The sequence below is a fragment of the Tympanuchus pallidicinctus genome, unplaced genomic scaffold (assembly GCF_026119805.1).
Source record: "Tympanuchus pallidicinctus isolate F22 unplaced genomic scaffold, pur_lepc_1.0 scaffold17, whole genome shotgun sequence".
In the NCBI taxonomy this organism is placed as follows: Eukaryota; Metazoa; Chordata; class Aves; order Galliformes; family Phasianidae; genus Tympanuchus; species Tympanuchus pallidicinctus.
The window spans coordinates 6,354,444-6,374,138 of NW_026294690.1; the positions used below are offsets into that span (position 1 = coordinate 6,354,444).

General features: G+C 42.7%; 1 protein-coding gene and 1 long non-coding RNA gene across 3 annotated transcripts in view; one reads left to right on the forward strand and one right to left on the reverse strand.

Moving 5' to 3' along the window:
• The window catches only part of LOC128078484 (uncharacterized), a 41,827-nt gene that overhangs the window by 20,558 nt on the left and 1,574 nt on the right, over positions 1–19,695 (reverse strand). The window lies entirely within an intron of this gene.
• NINJ1 (ninjurin 1) lies at positions 585–18,708 on the forward strand. 2 transcript variants are annotated; one of them, XM_052678740.1, is made up of 4 exons: positions 585–784; positions 9,316–9,550; positions 13,756–13,917; positions 16,369–18,708. In XM_052678740.1, the coding sequence occupies exons 1-3, from the start codon at positions 713–715 to the stop codon at positions 13,899–13,901; spliced, it is 453 nt and encodes a 150-aa protein (XP_052534700.1). In that variant the 5' UTR covers positions 585–712; the 3' UTR covers positions 13,902–13,917; positions 16,369–18,708. The 2 variants fall into 2 exon arrangements, with proteins under 2 accessions (XP_052534700.1, XP_052534701.1); XM_052678741.1 differs by lacking the exon at positions 585–784 and adding an exon at positions 855–1,036.

Sequence of the window (19,695 nt, forward strand, 5' to 3'; positions counted from 1 at the left end):
GCTGTCTCAGAGCACAGTTGTGAAGCTCAAACTAAGGACCAATTTCCAAGCACACACCTGATGTAAAGTGAGAACAGCCAAGCGCCCAGAGCTCTTTTTGCAAATGCAACACGTTCCTAAGTGTAGGTCCTACAGCTCTGCATTTATTGCACCAAGCAGTGCAGCCACCTCTTCCTCCTACAGGAGTTGATGATTGAAGAGCAGAAAGTAATGCTTCCACATTGTCTCTTTACGAGTATGGCCTAGAGGAGCCGGGTCTGTACTTCGTTTTCGGTAGGTGTTTATTTACGTTCTGTAAAGTATGTTTCAGCACTATTCAGGGCATGAACCAAACCCAGCGAGAACAGTTTGTAACACAGACGACCCCGAAGGCATTAACCTGCGGGGTACGTTGTACCTCAGACGCCGGCACGGACCTCTGGAGAGCATTTTCAGCGCAGATGCAGCGCTGCCAGCCCTGCTGCCTACCGAGGAGCTCAGCGGAAAGAGCCTCAGTCCCACACAACGCCAACGGCGTCCCGCAGCGCCGCGCGCACAGCTCGGCTCAGCCCAGCCCCGGGGCGGTGTGCGCGGTACCGGCCCTCCCTCCTCCGCGCCGCCGGAAACTTTCTCTCTTAACCGCGGCCAGAGGGGGGAGCCGATACAAAAGGGGTTCCCAGAGGCTGCCGGCAGCAGCCGCCGAGGCCTCTCCTGCTCCGCTCGGAGAGCCGAGATGGACTCCAGCGGCGAGACCCACGAGCTGAACGGGCGGGCGGAGGGAGCGGAGCCGGCGGTGGTCGAGCGGGTAAGGCCCGCGGCGCGGGGCTGGGGCGGGCGGGCTGCCCCGGGGCTGTCACCGCGGAGCGCCGTGCTGCCGGCGATCCCGGCTGTTGCTGCAGCCCGGCGCTCCCCTTTCTGCGGGGTACGGCGCGCACCTCCCGTTTTGTCTTGGATCAAAGACGGGCCGGGGAAAGACTGGAAGATCCTTTTCAGGCCTGCAGAGCTCCTGCGTTGCCCAGCGCTCAGCCATCAGATGTCCTCCTCACCTAAAATCTCGGTACGGAGACAGATTTCTGATAGGAATTTTGATAGGGCAAGAGGGGTTGGCCTTAAACTGAAAGAGGGGAGATCTAGGGGGAAATTTCCCACTCAGAGGGCGTTGGGATGCTGAGCACAGGCTGCCCAGAGCTGCCGGCTCGCCATCCCTGGAGGTGCCGAGGCCAGATGGGATCGGCCATGGGCAGCCTGAGCTGCTGGGGGCAGCCAGCCCACGGCACAGGTTGGGGCTGGATGATCTGCAAGTCTGTTCCAACCTACGCCATTCTATGCTTGTATGATTTCTGCCTGGGAGGGATTTCGTGCAGGAGCTGAGCTGCCCTAAAGTCCAGGACTGCACGTTTGCATGCAGTCATCACATACCAACAAGGGAAAGCACAGCTTTTCACTACTCCATGTAGTCAAAACACGTCTAGAGATGTACACTGGAAAACATTTCATCCATATTATGTTTACATATAAAGGGTATTTTCCAAGCATGCTGCTTTTCTAAAATGCCAAGCGGCTAAAAGAGCATCTTTCATGTTCTTGTGAAAGAGACCAAACTCTGAAAAGCTTCTCTCATTCTTACCGAGGACTGCCACACAGGAACAGCTGCAGCAAACCACAACCCACATTGCTGGCTGGTCACAGGTGGTTGCAAGACCGTGCCTTCCCTTCCTAGAGCCCTTGGCATGGACAACAGACCAGAAAAATAAAAACCAATCTGGTTTTAATAAATCCTGGAAAGTATCTAAAGAGAAACAAGGGATGTGCAAATCTGCTGGCCTTTAAGCCACTGAATTCTCAGAATTTGCATTTATTTTTTAACAGCCAGACTCATGATTGCATCACAGTACATGTAATGGGGATTTTTTTTTTCTTGGTCTGTTCTAAGAATTTTTTTATGGCTTTCCTGTTTTGCTTCATCTCCAGTTGCATGCGATTATTGTTTCATTATCGCTTTCCCATAAAAGCTGTGTAAGTAAAAGAATAAGCAGAGAGACTTCATATTGTATTATGCATACGCTCTATTTAACACTTCAGAGAACTTCCCAAACACCTTTTCATTTTCTAAAATATATATTAAAAAATTATACACACAAGATGAAACAGGCGACAGATTTCTTAAAAAACAAGTTTTGAAGAGTAGATACCTTAAGAATATGATCAAGTCCAGCATTCACACAAACAACCCACAGGGCCTCAACGTGCAGGGACTGGAGCTGGAGGTGTTTATGTGCCTGCTGTGAGGAGAGCTTGCTGATATCTCTGGCAGCCCTGAAGTTCTTACTGCCCATCCTAGCATCAGCCCCGCCCTCAAAATGCATTCTCTTGCACATTGCTCTCTTAATGGATTTCTCTTATGCTGATACAAAATGCAGGTACCTTCAAAGGAAAAATGGCTTGCCTTCAAAGCAGGGTGGAAGCACAGTAATTTTGTTATGTTGAGCTCACTGCAATTCTGAATGAGTGGTTGCATTCACTCTCAATTTGATTTATTTTAACTTGGTCATTAACTTGGATAATATTTTTCACCAACTGTCACTCTTTTAGAAAGAAGCTGGGCATTTCTTCCAGTGCTGGCCTGGCACACCTCGCTGACTAATGGCAATAATTACGGCTGGAAGCTGTGCTTGCCTTTTGTGCAAAGGATCTGTTCAATGCCAACAGTAACTGTTTTTTCATGCTCCTGTGTTTGCTTCCTTTGTTCATGCCCCGTATCGAAACAGTCCAGGAGCTGCTTTGCTGTGAAAACTAGCACAGCTTGGGCTTCCCATGATGGCAAGGAACGCCAGTGGAAATAGTTAAGGGTCTGTGAAAAAGTGAGCAGCTATTGGATGGTTGAAGAGAACAGCTGTGGAATATTTGCTTTCTATAATGGTCACATTGTTGCTAAAAACATATTGAAGTTTGTGTACTGATTCCTAAGCACTTTGGGACATGTCAGTTTCTTGGCATTGCAGCACAAGTAACAAATTTCAAAATTTGTAAGAACTTGTAATAATTATCCTGCGCACAGAATGACACGGCACATTCCAAAGAGGTACGGTGTACTTCCCATCCAGTCTGCCATGGTGGTGCTAGCCTCACAAGCAAGTAGCTGGGACAAACAAGCAGTGCCTTGGCAACACTGGACAGGCAACCTGCTGCCCAGTGGTGAGGAACAGCTTCTGTTCCAGTTGCTCTACAGACAAGTCTCATTTATAACTTCACTTTGAAGTCATCAGGTATGCTGATTACTGATGCCATCACAGCTTTAGGAAAACAGTGCTCTGCCCTGAGCTAACAGGACCGTAACGTTCCCTTCTATTTGTGCAAGGTTTCTAAAACTCAACAATTAACACAGCTACCACTTGTTAGCTTTTTTTTTTTTTTTTTAAACATAGTTGTATTTTCATTTTCTGTTTTCCATATACAGTGTGGCTCTTATTCAGTATAGGCTTTTAAAGGTGCTAGGAAATTGAACACAGGCTGAAGTGTTGCTTTGTTTGTTTTGGTTTTTAATATATATTTTCTAGATTACCTGCAACCACACTGCCTCCAGACGTGACTGCAGCAGCCTCCTAAGCTAAGTAGTGCTGTGTTAGGTTGGTACTGGAACAGACACATCTCCCCCAAATGGAATTCCTACAGGAAGTGGCACTGATGATTCAGAGCCAGATTTAGGGATTTTTTTTATGAGTCAGTGCTAAGTTGAACAAGTGGTCTAATGTTTTGCTGGGGGGGAAGGAATCACATCTTCCCAAGGAGGTGTACACAGGATCTAATATTCCACTGTATGACTGGCACAACTTGCCTTGGGAGATAGTGGGGGTTTTTTTTGAGAATTTTTTTCCCTATTTTCTTTCTATATCAGAAAATCACAGAATTGTAGGGGTTGGAAGGAACCTCCAGAGGTCATCAAGTTCAACCCTCCTGCCAAAGCAGGTTCCCTACACCAGATCGCACAAGAAAATTATTTGAAACAGGGGGAAAGTCTGATTTCAGTGGCCATATACTGACCCATTCCATTTCTACTACAGATATTTGGGCAGAAATTCTACATCCATCAGCATCATTAAATAACTGTATAAAGTCAGTGGTTCAATTCTACAATGGCAGGGTTAGTCTTAGAAAGAATAAATTTAAAACCTCTGAAATTGTGTTTTGTTTCAGTTCTATGTAATTTCTTTTATGTCTGACCCTTCTTTGATATAAGTGGAATTTTGTGCTGGATGTTTTCAGCTTATGTTTAATTAGAAACACTACTTCAAAACACAGCAAAGAACCATTGACTCTGAGATCTCCGTGACTCAGCCTTATATTTGCACAGCCTTGTTATTACTTAGCAACTTTCCATCATTTGAAAATAGGGACTGTCCCTAAACACAAGGATTTCAGAAAACTCACTCTGTGATGTTACAAACCCAGAGGTTCTACTGGCCAACAACCAGACCAAAAGTTCATCCCGTCTCATTTTAAAGCAAGGTTGCTTGGCTTTTAAGTGTGTAAAAACTACCCTGCAATTGCAGTAATCACTAACCTAAAGTAGGAAGAGGAGTGCATACAGAATTAGAGCAAGCCAAGGGTTTTGAAGATTGTTTCAGAGTAAATGTACTCAAAGGCAAAAGCAGGTGTCACTAATCAGACACACAGTTCTTAGAAACCTTATTCTTAATATATCAGCAATAATCAGTGCTATCTGCCCAATCATCCTGAACAAAACCATGGGCCTACTGTGTTTAATAAGCACTTTCTACTGCAAAATGATTTAAAATTACAATACTGTGAATGCCTGTACTCACACCAAAATGAGTGTTAAGTATTAATGTTTTAAGAACCAGGCCTGACATGCACTTCACACAGAGCTCTGGGTCCTGCAGTCCCAGATGCTGCTAGGCAGCTGCTGTGACAATTGCTAATGAAGGCCAGACCTCTGACTTATGGTGTGTGTGTAGGATGCGTGCAGAATGTTTGCCTGGCTAACTGCAACACTGGCTTTCTAGGTTTTTAAATAAAAAAAAGGTAACTGGTCCTGTGCTACTGCAAGTACTTGCTAATTTCATTCACAAGAACAGTCACACAAACGTCAGTGTTCATAGCAAATCTCAGTCTTAGCTTGCAAATTTCAAGGTGCTACCAGTTCAGGCAACATTTTTCTCAGATGTGTTAATTTGTAAGAACTTTCTTAACATAATCCCTTTAAGAAAATCTGCATATGAGGGGAAAAAAATTTAAGAAGCTAAGTGAAGTACCTGGGTATATCCCAAAAGGAGAGAGGTGAATTCTCAACATTTGCACTCAAATTTTATCTTTCCTCCCCCATTCATAGGGCAGTGACAGAAACAAACATAACTAAGCTTTAAAATATTCTCAGTTTTCACTACTGTTCTTCTCCTCCACCTGTCCCAGATGACTGGCATGTGAAAAACTCCACCTGCCTTCTCCTGGCAGACTGACTGGTACCATTCTGGGCAACTCAGAGTTCAAGCTGGACAAGACACCAAAACAAGACACCAAATTGCTCCTGCTCTTCCTCTTTCTCAGACTTCCAGCAGACTAACTGGACTGCTTCAGCAGTCACTAGTGCCTGACAAATACCCCGTTCAGCAAGCAGCCATATAAACTTTGTCACACGAAGCAATTTACTGTCATAGTAGAAGCATGAATCCTTACCATAACTGGTCACTGCATTTAACAAAGATACTTTATGATTTGTTCTCAAGGGTTTCCATTTTCAGCACTGTTTCCTGCCTGTTAAATCAGCAGGTGTGCCTTGGATCTGATTCAACTCAACATTTAAGGACATCTACCTCAGTGCCGTGTCTGTTTTTTAATAAATGTAGTGAATAAATCCTTTCTGTATTTCAGGGGGACTCAGTTATTCTGGGCGTGCCATTAAGACAACTAGTGAAGCAAAGCAGAGGCAAAGCCCGTACCCACAGAGTTGTCAATAAGATGACGTATTGTAGAACTCAGTTCCCAGTGTGAAGTAAACACAAGGTTTATTTTTGTGGAAGCAGAAAACGTCAGCTTCTGGTGCAGCATCCTGGCATCACCCCGGGAGCTGACGGCCCTGTGGGCACTAAGTGCTGCTGCCCGGAGACAAAGCAGCTCCATACAGCCCTTGTGCAAGCACCTGTGACTGTGTGCTGCCTTTCCTTGGACTCGTTTGACAACACAAAGCACACTGATCACTTAATCTGTACCAGGCAGTTGCTGTGATTACATCACAGCAGAAATAGGTCACGGGACTCCCCTTGCCCAGCACACATGCTGTCCTGCCAAGTGGCACCTACACATCTCACAGGGAATCTCCAGTGGTTTCACTCTCCCTGCATTCCAGCAGGTGACAGTAGCACGGTAACTGCCACTCAGTGCAGCCATTTGGCACCTCCCTGAAACCACAAAGCCACATAACAGCATCCCCGTGTAATTTCTTCATGCAGGACTATCATTAACCAGAGGTTAAGGCAGCAGCTCTCCTTTCATTGCCTGTCTATATATTGCCGTGCAACACATTGTCTGTTAAAAACTGCTTCCAGAGTACTGCCTGCATTTGTTTTGATCCTTTGGGCAGTTGTCTTCAAGTTCTACCCTGAGTCCATGCTAATTTGCATTCTTTTGGTTTTATGGTTTTCCATCACGAGACAGGAGGCTCCATGTCTTAAGAAAAGGGAAACAATCATTTCTGGGGCTTCCATGATTGCACTTCTTCCCAGCACGAGGCACAGCTGAGGACACTCTGTGCCACAGATCTGGGGCCTCTGCCCTCCCTGTGCCCAGCTCCAACTGTGTCTAGTCTGCTGGCAGCAGCGCTGGCTGGAAGCCTCCTCACAGAGTAAAATGCCTTCTATTAGACTCACACCTAGTAAACAGCTGACTTGGGATGCTAGAAGCACGAAGTTTTACTTCTTTGCTAAAGTCTTCTCTGCTTATCAAAGTCCAGAGGTGACCCAGCTTTTGCTTCCATAGCAATTCAAATGCCATTGGCTGCTGTGTGCTGGCTGGCCATGCAGAAACGGGATTAGCAGACTGCAAAGTCCTGACTGTGCAGTCCTGTACTTGCCCCGGAAAAGAAAGAGTCTGCATTCTGCTGACTGCATAGGAAGAGCCCTGTATCTCATAGAGGTAACTAAAAGAAAGATGTAGTCCAGATTGTTTATTCTTCAATGTAATTTTTTTTAAAAGTAGTCACCTCAAGCTCATGATCACATTCCTAAGTAGAGTGAAAGCTGTCATCAGTACGCTATCAGCACAGCTCCTGCTGCAGCATCCTTCCATCAAGGTTAAGACTACAGCATAGCTACCTTTGCCTGTGTTACATACTGAAGCCTTGTGAACTCAAGGAATAATTTAGAGGTTTGGATGTTTTGGTTTTGGTCAGGAAATAGTTAATTAGCTACCAGACATCAGAAAATATAATTTCATCTATCAGGAAGTCACTACAAAATTCTGACGTTTGCTGAGAAGAGTTTCTTTTTTAAACTCATACCCAGAAGTCAAGTTTTGCTGTTCCACATGTAATTTCACATCCTGTCTTACATATTATGTAAGGTAAGAATAAAGCATCTTAATCTTTTTTTTCTGTGCAATTAATAGTGAAAAATCTTAGTCTGGATTTTTGTAGTGAGTACTGCCAGTGCATCTTTCCTGCTGCTCTAGGTAAGGAAATGAGCATTCACACCTGCTGTGGAGCTTGTGGCAGGGCTGCACTAGGAGCAGACACTAACTCTAAATATCCCAGTGCTAGAGCAGCTTAGTGCAACCGGGAGTGGAAAGAGGAGACTGCGTGGGGAGAGGAAAGGTGATGAACTGAGGCACAGACCCCTGAGTCACAAATTTCATTTTTAGGCTGCAGAACACAGACGAAAGCAAACTCATAACTAGCTTCCCCACTGAAGCTGGTATCAGTTTCAGAGCCATTCTCTTCTCTGAGCAACGGAAGAGTAAACAAGCCATCTGCACGAAGCTACGGTTACATGGTTTAATTCCCTCAGCAGAAAGAAGTCTGCTGCTGCCCCATGACATTTTTCTCTCAGTAAAATATTTAGACTGTGGTTGGTTACGGCATGTCTGGTGAAAATAGGTCAGGTTGGGCATTTGAATGCCCTGGAAAAACTGGGAATGTATTTGCTCTATGTATCAATATCTATCCTACTAATAAAATGCTTTTAAGTCTGGTTAGTGGCAAACTTGGCTCTGGAGTTGGAAATTTGGTGGTTATTAGAGCCACTAAAGAGAGCGATGTGAGGGCGTTTTCTGCATTTCTCTTTAAAAAGAAATTTCCCTCACAGTATTTTCTGGCAAGCACAACATACTTGTGCAGTAAAAACATCTCTCAGAAGCAGGTTTGAAGCAGTCAGCCAAAATAAACCGATATTTGAATATTATTTTTATGAAGTCTACAAGTAAGATCCACAAGAGTGAAATCCTAACCTGTCTGGAGACTGCAGAAGAGCAACACCTCACCTTCCTTCATCTAAGGGTTAGGCTTCCACACCTACCCAAGTTACACACACTGCATCTACCCCATGAAAAATTAGGAACCACTGGAGACACGCTGCCAAATTCCAGGTTAGGTCACCTGAATCGTCATCAGGAAATGCTCATTTTATCCAGCCCTCCAGATTGACCAGCTCTGGCTTTGCCCCACAGTAGGCTGGTTTTTTCCTATTTGTTTGCTCAGGAATTCAAAGACCTCTGCTGATGGGAAAATAGAAAAAAAGCTACCCTTGTAATTGGGCAGTGCTTGGCAACCACGAGTCATACGATATTTCAACAGAAACCGTTGTCTGTGTGAGGACCTGGACGGTGGTACAGCAGAGTGAAAACAGCAGGAAAAGAGGTCAAGCAAAGCTCATACAGTGAGCAACTCCCATGTAAATCCTCAAAATGAGACTCAAGACTAATGATTCTTCAGAATCATTAGAACAGGCAGATCTGCGATGTCCACTGAGTGTGAATTTAATAAATATTTGTGGCTTTAAGTATGTCTTTGGGAGTTTCTTCCTTCCAGCCTTTCTCAGTGCAAGTACTGCAGATTTTCCAGTCCTTACTTTTCTCATGGTAGAAGCAATTGTTAGAGTGATCCTTCAAGATGGACAAAGTTTATCTGCCCAAGTCCAGTACAATCACTACAGTTCTGCCATCAGATGGAGGGCAGTGGTAGCAGTGAAGGAGAGGCATGTAGAATCTTAGTCCTACCGTAACTTTATCAGTATCCCTACAGAAATCAGTTGATGGGCTAAGTCATCTCTGACTCTCTACACTAACTAAAATAGATACGAATAACCTTTTTTCTTCTCCCACTTTCAGTACAGACCATCACAGTGGTTTCAGAGAAATGGACCTATGAATATCAACCACTACGCAAACAAGAAGAGCGCTGCAGAGAGCATGCTGGACATTGCGCTGCTGATGGCCAATGCATCACAGCTGAAAGCTGTGATTGAGCAAGGACCTTCTTTTTCATTCTACATGCCCCTTATTGTTCTTATCAGCCTGTCGCTCACAATGCAAGTTATGGTGGGAGTACTCCTGATATTCCTGGGTATGTAGCAACTGCAAGAGCCACTGATCTGTATTTTTCTTACAGAATGAAACCTGAGTATGTAGACTCCGTTTATTTTTAAAAATTGTTGTTTTTGAATGCCTTGATGTCGAAATTGATTACATTTTTCTTTAAGACCATAGAGATATTACAGCACAGAATCACAGAATCACAGAATTGTAGGGGTTGGAAGGGACCTCCAGAGATCATCGAGTCCAACCCCCCTGCCAAAGCAGGTTCCCTACAGCAGGTCGCACAGGTCGGCATCCAGGCAGGTCTTGAACATCTCCAGAGAAGGAGACTCCACCACCTCCCTGGGCAGCCTGTTCCAGTGCTCCGTCACCTCACTGTAAAGAAGTTCTTGCACACATTTGTGCGGAACTTCCTATGCTGCAGTTTCTGGCTGTTTCCCCTTGTCCTGTCTCCACTCACCACTGAAAAGACAGCAAAAGGAATAAGGGCAGCTTTATGTGGAATCTTCAGTTTTGATTAAGATCCTCATATTCATTTGTGAAGAGCATGAATATTCCTCTTTTCAGAAAGTCTAAAGGAGGAAGGAAACTGGTGAAATACCATAAATGAAACATTAGTTGGTCAGATATGATCATGCAGTCTGCCCAGTTTCATAATACTGTTTTTGGCAAGACTTGTTACTTAATCTTATGACCAAGATATATTTACTCCATATCAGTCATATCATAAGTAATATTATAAGAATATATTGTGAATATAGAACTCTGGAACAGAAATGGAGGTTGGATTGTCCATCTTCACACTGGTGTTTTATATTATCATCATTGGCTTGCTTGTATTTCTGCAATCAAGTCGAAGCTTTGGTAACACATGTTAAAAATTCCTGTTTTTAAATTTAGGGAATTATTCAAAGCATCTTAAATCTCTGGGGAAGGAATCATAGAAATGTACTTATTGCTGGTAATAAGCTGGTGATAAGCTCTCTTTCCTCGGTAGGAGCAAGATTTTACCCTAAACGCATTCAGTGACATTAGTCAAAACCATGACATAATATCAACATACAGCTTCCTTAGCCTACTACAGAGTGATAGCCAGTATTCACATAGAGCATTTACTAAGCTATATGGGCTACCTTGGGCATTCTGATGCTCTGTTCAGTGTTCCAGTTTCACAACTGAACAGCTTTGTGATCAAGGAGGAAGTTCTCAGGAAATGAGGATACATCTGGCTTGTAATATGGATGTGCAGCTGACATAGCTTTTTTATTCTTACGAAAGAGACTGAGAACATCTGTCTCTGCATTTGGCAGAGTTGGCACAAGGGCAAAATCCAGGTCCTGGCACAGGGGAGATTCCAGAATGGGACTGGAAAAAGTAAGCTCATGGTACTGGGGAGTGTGGTGAGAGTCACAGAAAAATGAGCAAGAACAGCAACAACCACTTATCTGTATCATGGTTGAAGGCATCTCCCTGGTGGTTGTGTTAGTTGTTTACAGCCTAAAAGCCTGCTTAAGGACTCATTTATCATTTCTGCCAGGCATTTCCAAACTGGCTTCCTCCTCAGTAATTTCTTTGACAAAATTAGCAAAAAAAAAAAAAAAAAAAAAAAAAAAAGTACAGAATAACCCTAACTCCAAAGCTGTGGTTCACAGACTGCTTTATGAATAGGGAGATGCATCAGGAACCCAGCCTGGGCTCAGCAGTGGCTGTATGTCTGGGTCTTTGAGTACACCAAAGTCACACAGTATGCTGGTTGGGGTAACTTTTGTAGAACATACTGTTTTGCTAAGCTCCAAAGGTACTGAGGATAGGAAGCAGGCACGAAGGTACAAAGATGAAGGCACTGCAGCAATAGCATGCTTTCTACAGTGTGCATTTGGTAGTTTTGGCCTACAGAACAATTTGCTGTTGCCTTAAGCCCTCTCTGAAGGGCACACAAGTCCCAACAGAAGTCCAAACCATCGCCTGGTTTCTTACCTTGAGACACTTTCATCCCAGGAGCTACAAGTTCTCACTGTTCTTTATTAGGGATTAAAAGCTTTCCCTCCTTCAAAATAGCATTTTGTGGTACTCATAAAAGCCCTATTTTTGAGCTCTGACAAAGAAGGCAGGCAAACGTTTTGTATAACACCAAGAGGCCCTTTTCCTCTCAGAGCTTCCCAATTCAGCCCATGGTTCTCTCCTAGCTTTTACGCAGACTTCCTCCCATTTGTCTTTCTGATTCGAGACAACTCTTCCAGAAAGTCACACCAATACAGTTGTGAGCCTAAAATAAGGGGTGCTCACAGTCTTTTTTTATGAAAAAGGAAGTGTTGGAAATTCCCCCTCAGACTAAAGCAGCACTGAGACTCCTCCAAAGAATCTCTATGTCCTTCTACAATCACATGTTCAGAATATGTAGCTTAAACTGTAACAGATTTTCCAAAATTGGTATTTTGAGGAATGTTCAAACACGTCCCTGAAAGTGATTTGGCAGTCCTAGCATTTTAAAATAAAAGTAAAGTATGTGTTGAAATAGTAGAGTTGGCATGAAATGGCAGTATTCTAATTCCACTGTAAAACAGAGAATAGCTCATCATTTTTGCAAACAGTATGATTTGAAGTACTGTAGTAACAGAGATAGGATTGCTGCAATCCTGCTTCAAAATTTAAAGCCCCACCTCAACTACTAAGCTGCCTTTTCTGTAGTCCTCATTTTGGACAAAGGGACAGCTCTGAAAGTGGCAGTTCTCCTTCAAGCATGATTTCTTCTCACTCACAAAACATGTTAGGCCATTAGAGCCTTTTTATTAGTGTTAAAGCCAGCCAGCTGTCTGAAATGTCTTTCCTACATACTTAAGGATTAATGTTCCATTTCATTTATTATGCTTCATTTACATGAAAGCACCGGATTCTTTAGTGGCACTATTAGGATGCAAATCTCCACATAGCTCCCAATGCCTTACATTCACATAGAAAATCATTTTCAGGTTTAAGTATTGCTGAGCTTAAGTTATTCCAGGTCAACACAGGCGTGCAGTAGCTTAAGCTGTTGAAGTTGTTCCCCCACACTGTTTGTCAGTGCTTTGACCACTCTGCCCAGCCATACAGCAAACAGGAGTTGAGCAGGTGCCCAGAATTCCTTCAGACCAAAACAGCAGTAGACTTCCTAATTGGAGACACCAAGGGAATCTGGCTTTTAATGCTTCAGTATCTTGGATGTGTTTATCACCACTTTACTTAACTGATTCAGAGTGAGCATGCCCTGGTTCTGTGGTTAAGTTCCACAGTGTTGACAGGGACATTTTATTAAAAATAAAGTTTACTTCACACAGCAGAGCTGTAAGCATATGTATGCACCTATCATTAGAAAAAAAAGTCAGCTTTATTTATGTTGCTGAAAGAACCTGTCAGGTATAAGCTTTTCCCTGCAGGAGAACAGAGGCAGAGAAAAATCTTGGCTTTTCACATGAAGACAGCCAGGCCCCCCCATTCTTCTTTGCCTTAAATAAGCACATTTTAGTCCATCAAGTCTGTTATCAGTACAGTGTAGCTTATCTCTGTGTTTTCACAAGGCCTGGAATCAAAGCTTAAGCTAAATTAATAGTATCTGCCTTGTGTGGTCTTCCCTATCTTCTATTAGCAGTTTAACCAAAGAACTGCAAGAAGCAGAGAAAAACATTTACACAGCTGGTGCTGCCTGTGACAAGAACTGCAGCTACACCACTCTGAAACCTTCCCCTGTTTAACAGAGAGTGCCTTCTGAAAAGTCAGTGCAAGAACTGGAGAGGGGAAAAGCTGTACAGCTGGAAAAGGCACCAGGACAAAGACGTGCAGCACTTGTTAGGAGGGAGGGCTGTCTGGGAAAGGCCTGGAGCATCTAACTGTAGGAAATGAAGCCCGTCAGGGCTTCAAGCTCCATAACTGAAATTATTTTTAAAGGTTTGAAATCTAGTTTTGTTGCAGACTTTAAGAGATCAAGAACTCAGAAGGTTCCTTGTAATGTTGTGCATGCCTTTGTGCATTCACAGAGATTAGATGCTAATTACTGGAGGCTATTAGGCGCCTTGTGATTAAAGATCTTCTCCTTAGCTCTTTTACTGACAGTGCAAAATCGTCCTTCCCTTTTAAGTATGAGTGCTGCAAATAGCTCCTTGTAAGAAATTCTTTAACTACATGAATAATGAAGACTTTTATTCTGGATTTTGAAATATTCATATGCTTAAATCTCTCTTTTCTCCTTTCTCTTTGAAGTAAAATATGACCTTAACAACCCTGCAAAACATGGCAAGCTGGATTTCCTCAACAACCTTGCAACTGGACTAGTGTTCATTATAGTTGTTGTGAACATTTTCATCACTGCCTTTGGAGTTCAGAAGCCAGGTACCAAGTCAGAGTAAAGGCAGTAAGCACAAGGTGAGTATTGCCTCTGTGCCATAAGACAGTGGGATGTAGCACACAAGAACACACTGTCCACCGTGGCATAACTTGTAAAAACAGCAGTGAGTTTCCCTGTGTCATTCCAGGCTTTGCAGATAAATGAGTTGTCTTTAGACTGCTGCAAAAGCAGACGCTATCCTGTAATAACAGTAGGAGTTCCCTGCATTTGTAAACACAGAGTTCAAAAGTTGACAGCAGTGCTTAACTTTGCGAGGGACCCAGTGTGTGTGTCACAGATAGGAAGTGACAAGGCCTTCCTTCTGGCTTAACCACTCCTTTTCCTCATTGCTGACTAAGCCAATTATGAAAGTAATAATATATTGCTTCCTCCAAATGTCTTTTTTTGTTTGTTTATTTGTTTTTGGCAAGGAAAATTCTGCAATATATGGCACCCAGTCTGTGAGGAGGATTCTTAATCTTTAGTCAGGGAACTGCTAGGGCTGATAAATCCAAAATACAATATGGACCTCATGGGAGCCCTTCAGTACCTGTGCAGATAAAGCGATTTCTCCTTCCTCCCAAGTTGCAGAGTTTGTTGTTTATGTCAGATTCAGCCCAAAGATGGACACTATTTGATGTGTGGACATAAGGATAAATATGGAATTGTGAGAATCAAACTGGGCATCTTCCTGGTGTCATAGCTATGATGAACAATTTGAGAAGAAGTAAAACCTAAACTGCAGGCTTGCAGTCCAAGAAGCACTGTGTTCCAACATCTGCCTTTAAAATAGCACTGCTCAGTCAGCACAGGCCAGCATTGTTCTGGCTCTGTCTTCCAAATCTCAAATCACAGATCTCCAAATCACCTTCAGAGGACCTCCTGAAGGAGTTGCTTAGTTTTCCTGGCAAGCCCAGGTGCTCTGGCCAAGCCTGTAATATTGTGTTTGAGTGAACTTCCAGGCAAAGTCCTCTCAAGATACTACCTGCTATGAAAAAGCAGCTCAAGGCCTTACACTGAGACTTTCAAAACACATTCTGCTGGTATTAACACTTTATATGAAATGCAAATTGCCCTTACACCTCTAAACTCATTCAGTCAAAAAGCAAAGTACAAAGCATTAAAGCCTATTAGTCTGAAGAGGAACAACAACAGAAATCTGTAGCAAGAATGGAAACCAGACAATAATCTATTGAGATGCTGAGCAGGATGGGGAGCTAGGATGAAGAGTCTGCTTTCACCAAGACCTGTGCAGTTCTGGCATAGAAATGAGATAGTTTAATTGCAAGTCCTGGCCATCTTTTCTACGAATATTAGGATTAGTTTTAACAGTAGATGCATGGATTCTCTGAGACATTATCAAACAGATACATCCATCTTAGCAGCACACATGAGAACAGCACTGAAACACTGGCCACAGAATTACACTGACAAGAAAAATAGGCTGAAAAATTGCTGGAGTTTTAGCTGTCTTCACAAGAAAAAAAAACACAGAACTCAGTACCAAAGGGCTTAACAGAACCCTGCAGCTGGTACAGACTGATGGAGAGCTTCGTGCACAACAGGCCAGTTCATCTTGGGGAGGCATTAATGCACATTAATTCTGCATGGGGCTGGGTTCTGAACATCACTGTCATGAGCTGTATAAATGTGCAGAGTGCTTCCCCCTGAAAATTTTGCCAGCTGCCCACGGACTTTGTCTCCTTCTCGCACAGCTGAGTTGTACGGAAGCACCAGTGGGTTTGTGGGCTCCTTCTGTAATCCATATACTCTCAGTCCAAAGGATGTTATGGTCTAATTATGAGTAGGACCATGGATCACTAGTTAAGAAGTTATACTTTAGGTGAGATGTCAGTTTCCATGTAACTCATCTGAAATCAGCATGACAGCATGAAACAGTTGTGCCTAGAGGCTGGTGATAGCTCATACAAAGCTGTATTGCTTTGCACAGCCAGAGCATTCTTCTCATAGAGAAATGTGATCTGTATCTACTGCTGAAAATGGTTTAATAAATTTGCAATGCCTTGATAAAGGGGAAATAGATAATTTATGTAATCTGGGGTAAAGACAAGACCAAATTTTATACCCTTAAAAAACAATAGCTGCATCTTCCCACCTCACCACGCACATGGAGTTTCCTTACAAAATGGCTAGATGCAGTGCCTAGAATTCATGATTTTTAATCCAGATTTGTAAGATTAGGAATTTATTAGTTTGGATAATTACATCTGTTTGCTAATTTGTACACATTGCTTCTGCTAAAAATACCTGTATGTAATGATCATCTGAATGGGATTTGAAAGAGAAGTGTTTTTCACAGTGGGCTTCTGTTACCTCAGAGCCCTAAGAAAAACAAGCAGTCATTTGCTGGCCTCATTTCTACTACACACTCTTTTGAAGATAGAGCTTAATCCCCCCCCAAGGTAAATTTGTCATTTACTATAGTTCCTGAACCACTAATATCTCCGTATCTTTGTTTCTAATTTCAGAGATCTGAAGCATTCGTTCTTCCATAGATGCCATCTGCACTTGGGCCAGCTACACTTGGACACACTAAAAAAAAAAAAAAAGGACCTGAAGAAACCAGACACACAGAGCAGCTTTCTCAGGTTTCCAACAAGCAACACATCATTGGAAAGCTGGAGTTTTCCAATGTGTTAATACTTCAGTTGTTTGGCATCTAAGAAAAGATTGCTTTTGACCCAAGGACACTGCTTTTCCACAGACTGGCATTTCAATTCATAGATCATTTTTCAGAAAAGCAGCATAAGCAGGTAGTATTGACTGATGGGACTTCACACATTTCAGGACTTTCAATTTCTGTGCCTTTTGCTTTTACAGTGACTTGACATTTACACAGTGGTAAAAAGCTGCAGGCCTCCAGTCTGGCACGTTCCCATTGTCCTTCATTTCACTCACTTGACACCTATGCTGTCCATAGCACAGCAGTTTTCCCTTGCCTTTTCCCAAGGTAGCTGTGTCTTGTTCTCTTTCCCTCTCCCAGTTCCATTCTTTAATTAAAGCAGTGCTACAGCTACAAGCAGTAGACTGTCTTCTGGCCAGTTTTTCCTCACAGGTAGTCCTGCATTTTGTTTCTTCATCTCTGGACCACAGTTAAAGCTCTCTTCTGTGTGCACAGACACAGAAGACCTCACTGCTCCATTACTTACTGCTATCCTCCATGTTCTGAGCATTAGACATATTTCTAGGAATCCTATCAAAATAGCTATGTATTCTGTGTCCAGCTGGAAAACTAGAGGATACAGGGTAAACTTCACCTGCTGAACTGGTGCTGAGAGCCTGCCAGCAGCTCTAGTAGGAAGCTCGTGACTTGCTTTGTCCTCTTTGAGATAGCAATTGCTGCAGTTACGCTATTTTTATGAATTTATAGCTAAAATAATTTTAAATACATACATACATATATATGTATAGATATATATATATCTTTCAGGTTATTACCTGCTGGCTCAGGGACTGATGCTTTTTCTAAATACAGTATTGCAAGACATGGTGTATATTAAAAAGATGGTAGCAATTTTTACACTTTCAAAGAATCACATCTGCAGTCAGAAAGTCCTGCTTTACTACATCATACTTTCTTGCTGTTGCAGATTCGTTCTAATGCATTTTCTTACAATTAAGTTTTAAATGCTGTCTTGCACATATTAATAGAACTTTGTCTTCCATGTATCTCATCTCATTTCTGTTTTTATTATGTTCCAAGGTCCATTCATGTATCATATCTTCATTTACATGCTCTATGGCAGTTATTGACAGGAAACAGATCAGAAACTTGTCAACTAGTAATAAAATAGGCCACATTCTTTTTGATTTCTTTTTTGTTGCTTTTAACTTAACATGCATTTAACCAGTATTTGACTAACAATGGTTTTAACTACGTGCACTGTACAAATTTAAGCATAGCTCCAAACAAATACCGCATGAGGTATTCAGGACCTCAGGACAGTTTTGTTTTTTCTTTTTTAATACAAACCAGTGAAGTGTTTATGCATGCTTGTGTTGCAGCAGTGTCAGTGCTGCACTGCAGTGAACTGACTGACCACACAGCACTGCAGAAAGCCTTAAACATACTTCCATCTTGGGAAAAGGTGACTGTAGGCAGCAGCCCAATGTGTTTTTGGCAATTAATGCTCTAATATTCTGATCTGTCCTCACCACTCTAAAGGCAGATGTAGACAAAGGCCCTACTGATGCATACTCTATTTATACATGGTGATAACATGGCCTGGTTTTGAATGGAGCTTTCCATTCCTGCACCACTTGTTGCCACTCTCTCACGTGCACTAAAGGGCTGCAGTACAGATGTATCAGAAAGACAAGGCACAGCAGCAAGGCTCCCTATCCCATCTCTCAACCACCTACACTGTAGCAAAGTAACAGTGTGCAGAGCACTGGGGTGTGAAGCATTCACCACGTGATATGTCAACTACTGATTCCAGTGGACCCTTCCAAGACAATTTTGGGGGCATGCAGGAGGAAAAGAAAAATACTTAATGTTGAGTGCATTGCTGAATGCCAAGGGCTAATCTGTATTTAGTGGAGATGCCTGCTCACCTCTGCTGGAACCAGACTTAGCACAAGAAGTCCTTCAGTCATCCTGAGCTGCTGGAGGTGCAACTGCAACAGCAAAACAGGGGTGACTGCAACTTCAGAAGGCCTGATTTCTTCTAATCCTGGCACACGAAAGCCTGATCTTAAGGCCATCCATCTCTGCTGGACATCAACAGTATTCAACTTACAACCAGACATCTGGGTTTTTTGTTTGTTTGCTTTCTTTTAAAAATAAAATTTAAAAGGATGATGGTTTATTACTGCATGTTTTGTTGTGCTTAAGTAGAACATGAAACATTTCTTCAGACATGCAATCTGGGTTTTAAGTCTCTGAAGCCTCCAGAGGTCATGTATTTTTTATCAGACAAAGGCATCTTCAAGTTGGTTTCAAGTATAAATAATTAAATCTCATGATTACCATTTTTTAACATTAGGTACTTATTTTAAATCTTAGTATGCATTTCCTAGGGACAGCAAACAAATACATCAGTTTGAATGAATCTTTGGTTCACTGTGCTTCTCCAGAGTTCTTGGTTGTAGGCAAACATTGCACTTAAAAAGAGGTCATCAATAATGAAGCGAAATGAATCTTCGCTGGCTCTCTCAGGAAACAGTTCATGCCAGGTCATCTGTTTACTTGTGTAATTCTTACGCTGCCCAGCAGCTTATGAAACATGCTGCTCTGGTTGTTCTCATTAGTCCCTCAGCATCAAGGCCTGACAATGCTGAAGTTTTCAACATAGCTGTATTTACTTTAGGGGATGACAACAATTATTTACTGGAAGTTAACTGTAAGCGTTTGTCTTCTAAAACAGGTCACTAGCTGACAGCTGAACACAACAGGCTGAACTAGCAATATAATCCTGCTCACTGCTGCCCTTGGCCATCACTCAGGAGGTTTTGGCCACTTAGTTTATCCAGACAAACACTTTATCCTGTTTCTGCTATGTGTACCATGCCTGCTGAGCAGGATGTGTGCAGGAGGAGGGACATGGCCTTCTGCCAGCCGGTATCACTGCCCTGTGCTCAGAGGGATACTGCATGTTACAATAAAAGCTCATACGGTTTTTGTTGGTAGCAGCTGTAAGAGTCATTACAACATCAAGCATTCAAATATTTACAAAAGAATTATCAGGAAAGAGTGGCAGAACCCAAAAAGCTGTACATGCTTTCCTTATTTGCTAGCTTAGAAGAGATGATGGTGCTGCAAAGTGTATCTGGTTCAGTAAGCACTACACGTGGCA

What these genes read in the sequence shown, in the direction of transcription:
- NINJ1 (XM_052678740.1), top strand. Translation starts at nt 713, where the DNA reads ATGGACTCCAGCGGCGAGACCCACGAGCTGAACGGGCGGGCGGAGGGA. An exon ending in AGCCGGCGGTGGTCGAGCGG is followed by an intron (nt 785 to 9,315) that starts GTAAGGCCCGCG and finishes TCCCACTTTCAG; the next exon opens with TACAGACCATCACAGTGGTT. An exon ending in AGTACTCCTGATATTCCTGG is followed by an intron (nt 9,551 to 13,755) that starts GTATGTAGCAAC and finishes TTCTCTTTGAAG; the next exon opens with TAAAATATGACCTTAACAAC.